Genomic DNA, 6,115 nt, shown 5'->3' with positions numbered 1-6,115 from the left:
TATCTCACGTGTAAGCTGCATCTACACAACCAACTTATCTCCCCCTCCTCTCCTGTCCCTACTGCCTCCAATTTAAATCCTATGTCAGTCTTGCCATTCTATGTCTCTTATGAAATGAGCTGCAGCTCATGCCTTCTAATAAAATGTGTTAGTTGGAAAAGGTGCCCCAGATTCCTAACAGAGTGGCTGGCAGCTTTACTGAAAAACAAAGCAGCTACAGCAGTACTTTGCTAGTTCTTTAAAATCAGGCTGTCAATTGCAGTATCATGGTTTTTACAAGGGATATCTGGTTTTAAGCATTGTGTCTAACCCTCGGCCACTCTATGGATCAGCACTCTCCAGGCCCATCTGTCTCGCACCACCTCAAAAACGTCAAAACTTGAGACCAGAAATTCTTGAGGAATCTGTTGTTCTTTTCTTGGTAAGAAACTGATAAGGAGAAGAAAGAAGTCCCTGCGGATTTTACTCCGCTAGTCGTTGCCAATTATAGGAGGCGGCGCTCATCTCCGTTTCAAGGCTGTTGAGTCATTGTTGTGCGAAGACGTTTCCGTGGTCATGTGTCCAGCATGATGTTGTGGAGCGCTGTTTCCTCCCCACTGAAGTAGCACCTATTTATCTTCTCGCATTTGCGTGCTTTTGAACTGCTAGGTGGGCAGGAGCTAGGCGAAGATGGGTGCTCACCCCATTGTGCAATGCTTGGGTCTTGAACTCAGGCTGTCAGCTTTCTAAGTCCAGTGTCTTAACCACTGAGCCATAGTGCTACATTAAAGTCAGCCACTTGTTCAATACCAGAAGAAACAAGGGAAATGTCAAACCAACTGTATGCACTTGCACAATTTAAAATATTACTGGCAGCAGTTGTGATACATTAGGGACTGTATAATGGGTTGAGAGAATAATTTTTGGAGACTGAACAAAGAGCCACAACTAAAGCAATGTCAGACACAAGATATCTTAGCCCATAGAAGGAATGTGGATAGAGAAAGCATCTCAGAAAGAATCTTCCCTAATTCCCTGGAAAGTAAAAGCAAGGGAGAGGAGAAGTGCTTTCACAAGATTCTGTTACTCTACTCTTACAATAAAGATAGTGTTAGTACTTAATAGACAACCTATGACCCAGAGGGTCATTGTTTCAGAGATATTTCCTTATCTAAACAGAGAAAAAGAAAGATCATATATGGGCAAAAAATCATTGGGAGCAGGACTGACCTCCAACTTCCTGTCAGCTCCCCCCCCCCCAAATTCTTTAGTGGGAAGATGGCAGAATGTCAGAAATTCCTGCCTACCTGCCTACCTTTCCTCCCCCCCCTCCCCTTCCCAGCCAACAGGTAAGTGGCTGCTGCCAGATGGGGAGGGAGGGCGGGAGTGTATGAGTAGCCAGTGCAGTGTAAGAGCAGACGTGACTATTTCTCCATTGATTTTCTTTCTGCAAGCTTCCCACAAGCAAAGACTTTGCTAGTGGTAAGGTGACTAGAAACATCGACAGTACATATCAGTTCCTTCCAGGTTCCCCATTGACTTGTGGGAAACTATCAGGGAATGTTGAAAATGAGGATCACATGATTATAGCTGATTATGGCAGTGCCACAGGAGCAATAGGTCCCAGCATTCTGTAAGTTAGTCCACTTGATACACATCTGTTGAGAAAGTGATGCAGCATTTCATCCAAGTGAAGGTTACAAAATATCACATAGAAATGAGAGTTTTAGTTGTATACTAACCAATCTGTGACCCATTGGATCATCAAATATTCATCAATACTGTCAACAATGGCAGAACTTCTAATGTACTTGAAAACTTCAGGAAATATTCAGATATATATCTGCCTTGAAGTAGCCCAGTATATCATAGTCAAACATCAGGATTTAACCACAGGAAATGTTTCATGACGTTTTGTATTGTGTCATAAAATGCTTTAGGATAATTTTTATGTCCTAAAATGTTTTATAAAGTTTGCTATATTTAATTTAAAAGTCACAAGAATCCTCACAAAACTATGTTACATTTGTATGATTATACTCCAGCCCAGAAGGGTAAAAAAATTCCCAAAGGAAAAAAAAGAATGCATTCCTAAAAGTATCTGAATGCATTCCTAAAAGTATCTGTTCTATGATGCTACAAATCCTACTAATATTAGCAAAAACTACCAAACTACTATGTAAAAGTAACCTGGATGAATTCTTTTGAGATCTTAATATTCTGGGATGCAACTATTGTTGGAAGTCTAAAACTGGTATTCCTTATCCACAGATTACTAACCAAAACAGATTTTTATGACAGTATTTTATCTTTACAGTATACAGGCGCCGGTTCAGAAGCTTCTGGACAAGCTTTGGCATCTCCAGGGTCATGCTTAGAAAAATTTCGTGCCCTTCCATTCATTGAATGTCATGGCCGAGGAACATGCAATTACTACTCAAATTCCTACAGTTTCTGGTTGGCTACACTAAATTCAAGAAGAATGTTCAAGTATGTTTATTTATACTACTTTGTCACTGATGCAACTTAAAATGAGTCAGTTCATTCCTTCATTGTACTGTAATATGCTACCACTTGGCCAATTCACAAATAAAACTGATATTAGTATCTATGTTTTGATACCTACCTGCCATTACATGCCTTATTTAACAAGTCCCTCTGTGAGAGAGATTGGCAGTTTAAAAATTTGATAGATAAATAGTTTTATGACAAACATCTGTTTTCTGTCAGGACTGTCTAATGCTTCTGATTCAAAGACAAAAAGGTGCTTTGGATGATGTGTCTGGAATTTCTGTCATCAACTATTAAATCAGCAATAACTTTTCTCAGGGTCACCCTGAAGACTCCAGGAAAAAAAATAATTATTTTCAAGAATTACAGACATATGCTACTTGAGGGCATGTGTTTTATTTGCTCTACGGCAGCTGTCTTCAAATGCAAAGGACTACATGGTCCTAATTATTACTTTTACTTTTTGTACTTTGATTTAAATATAGGTGACTGACAATGTAGTGTTTTATTAGTTTTATGTTTAAGATATGGGAGTAATGTTTTATTTAAAATATATTATTATTATTTAAAGGAAACCAGTGCCACAAACTCTGAAAGCTGGAAATATGGAAAATATAATTAGTCGCTGTCAAGTCTGCATGAGAAATCCCAACTGAACAGAACTGTCATCTGAAAATAAAGTTCCAGTTTTGTTGCCCAAGGAAAAACAGCCTGAAACTAAACCAAATGCTTTTATGAAATTTTAATAATATGTATTATAACAGTACAATATTTCTATCAAAAACTAGAAAATCAGTGTTGTGCAATAATGAAAAGTGCAATGTTTTTATTGTTTTATTTTGCTAAAATAAAAAATACAATCTTAAAAGAAAGTATTAATATATATATATTGTAGTTATTTATATCCTGCCTTTATTATTTTTATAAATAACTCAAGGCAGCAAACATACCTCCTTCCTTCTCCTATTTTTCCCACAAAATAACCCTGTAAGATGAGTTGGGCTAAGCAAATGACTGGCCCCAAATCACCCAGTTGGCTTTCATCGCTAAGACAGGATTAGAACTCAGAGTTTCCTGGTTTCTACCCTGATACCTTAACTACTGGAGGAAACTATCTGATGTATTACAAAGTTGCCAGTTTCTAAACATAGTATTAATGTAGCCTTACATATTATAAACCATGGTATCATCAATCTTTTAAACAGAAAAACTATAGTTCCGAATTGTGATCTTGTGCTTTTACAACTAGTAAATGGAGTAAATAGCTACCACTGGATTATGTATTATTCAAACAAAATATTGTGTAAACTGACATTTTGGCACTATATTAAAGGATATTTTTTTTCAAAAATGAATAAAACATCTTTGAATGAAATTTCTAAACTGCTACCTTTATTATTCACCTTTCCTTTGGCTACGAAGTGGGAAATTGCAGCATTTCACTTCAGCACAGTGCCATATGTTATTACTAGCTAGCAAGGAACTCCCTGTATAGGAACATGTTGATCATTTAAATACAATTTGTCATTGCGACTTTGTTCCAGTTTCCTGACCAAATATTGAATCCTTAAAACTCTTGACAGATGCAGCAGTTGCAGGGAGTAAGAGCTCTCCTTCACTGGAAGATGCTCCCTTGCATTTATTGTCTTAGTATGTTATGTCAATCAGCCCATTTGAAACCTGAACTAGTCAATATAATGTGCAAACAAAAGAAATTGATTAATTTTTAATGAGCTTAGTGTACTGCATGAGCACAGCCACTGTGTTTTTTTGACTGCAATTGCAGCCATTGCCAATGTTACTCTTCATTTGCCTGCCAGTCTTCTGCTGTACTGAATAACATATATACCAGTAAGCCTTATTATATTTAGTGAACTTAATTCCCAGATCCTAATAATATGGGTTCAGGAATACAGCTTCATTAATTACTCGGTGCTTCTGGATTAAATCAGAATAAATCAAAAATGTTTTAGTCTCACTGAAATCGGTTAAAGATCAGTTTTGTCTTAAAGGACAAAAAAGGGTCCAGTCCAGTCACCAGATGTTTCCTATATGGTCTGATAACAGCTAGGAAAGATCCTTACCCTCTTCAGAATGTATACTCCTTTCCCAGAGATATCTTATTTGTTTTTACCAGGGGTAGTCAACCTTGGCTCTTTTATGACTCGTGGACTTCAACTCCCAGAATTCCTGAGCCAGCTAAGCTGGCTCAGGAATTCTGGGAATTGAAGTCCACGAGTCATAAAAGAGCCAAGGTTGACTACCCCTGGTTTTTACTAAGGATTAAGTATTTCAATATCTCAGGGGTCACCAAAAGGAAGAGGGAGTCAAGCTATTCTCCAAAGCACCTGAAGGCAAGACAAGAAGCAATGGATGGAAACCTATCAAGGAGAGAAGCAACCTAGAACTAAGGAGAAATTTCCTGACACTTAGAACAATTAATCAGTGGAACAACCTGCCTCCAGAAGTTGTGAATGCTCCAACACTGGAAGTTTTTAAGAAGAGACTGGACAGTCATTTGTCTGAAATGTTATAGGGCTTCCTGCCTGAGTAGGGGGTTGGACTAGATGACCTCTGAGGTCCTTTCCAACTTTATTATTATTATTAAAGTCCTGCTCATTTTTCCAAAGTCAGAGAAAAGACCTTTCCCTGACTTTGCGCAGCTCATGGCCAGCAAGCCTTAGTATAACATGAACATTTTCAAAGGTTGCTTATTGCTAGGAAGGATTAATCCCTTTGTCTACCAGTGAAGACATCCTCCATTCTTCATTTCAATGAGGCTTTAAAATAACTTCCATTTATGTCAATGGAAGCTTTTTACAGCCTCACTGCAACACAAAAAGGCAGTTTTCAAGGAAAGGCACATTTTAAATCTCTCTTTCTCTCTCACCCGCACAATGTTGCAAGTCCCTTTTGAAAAATCACCTCCCACTAGCAATAAGGATTTACAATAATCCTTGTTAATGTAATCCATGTTAATGTAAAAGAGGCTATTTTAAAGTCTCATTGCAGCAACTCCCTTGTAAAAAAATGGTCTATGTGTAGCAACAAATACAATGCAAATGAGAAGAGGGAAAGATTGAGTGAATTGTGTATGGACGGTGTTGAAAAAGTCTTGAGGGGTACATTGTCACAGTAGGATTGTGTGAAAATACTGTATATGTTAAATATTAAGAATGAACCTACAAGCCTGTTTTACGGTATCTTTGCCATTGCAGTACCCCAAAATCTATCTATCTATGTTTAAATTGTGTTGACATGTCAAGACTACTCTCCATGAAAAGAATACTTTTATATAAAGGATTTAATTGCAATATTACGCATATTAATTTGAAAAAAACTTGTTTTCAGTTAAACTGGTTCCCTAATGCTTATTTATAAAATATGAGTTATAAATTGTCTTTATAGGCAAGGGAAATTCCTAGGCACAATTTGTGGAAATATTTATCTGTATGCTGAAATTCATTGTAAACCACATTCTGGAAGTCCATTCTGGGCTTGGGCAACAAAAAATTAGCTACTGGTTCTGCCGAAGTGGTGCGAACCAGCTGAATCCCACCACTGACTCCAACCCCCTGCTCAAGCAGGAAACCCTAACTGTTTCAGACAAGTGGTTGTCCAATCT

General features: G+C 37.6%; 1 protein-coding gene across 1 annotated transcript in view; it reads left to right on the top strand.

The window, feature by feature from the left end:
• The window catches only part of COL4A3 (collagen type IV alpha 3 chain), a gene marked incomplete at its 5' end in the record, with an annotated part of 23,678 nt that extends 20,532 nt beyond the window's left edge, over window positions 1–3,146 (top strand). Inside the window, 2 exons of the mRNA XM_029284206.1 lie at window positions 2,297–2,469; window positions 3,062–3,146. Coding sequence (XP_029140039.1) covers window positions 2,297–2,469; window positions 3,062–3,146 — 258 coding nt within the window. The remainder of the gene's footprint in view (window positions 1–2,296; window positions 2,470–3,061) is intronic.
• Between the last annotated feature and the right edge of the window lie 2,969 nt (window positions 3,147–6,115).

Source organism: Protobothrops mucrosquamatus, unplaced genomic scaffold, assembly GCF_001527695.2.
Source record: "Protobothrops mucrosquamatus isolate PMUCROS unplaced genomic scaffold, P.Mucros_1.0 scaffold420, whole genome shotgun sequence".
Lineage (NCBI taxonomy): Eukaryota > Metazoa > Chordata > Lepidosauria > Squamata > Viperidae > Protobothrops > Protobothrops mucrosquamatus.
The sequence above is the reverse complement of the archived record's forward strand: the minus strand, read 5'-3'. Positions and strand labels throughout refer to the sequence as shown.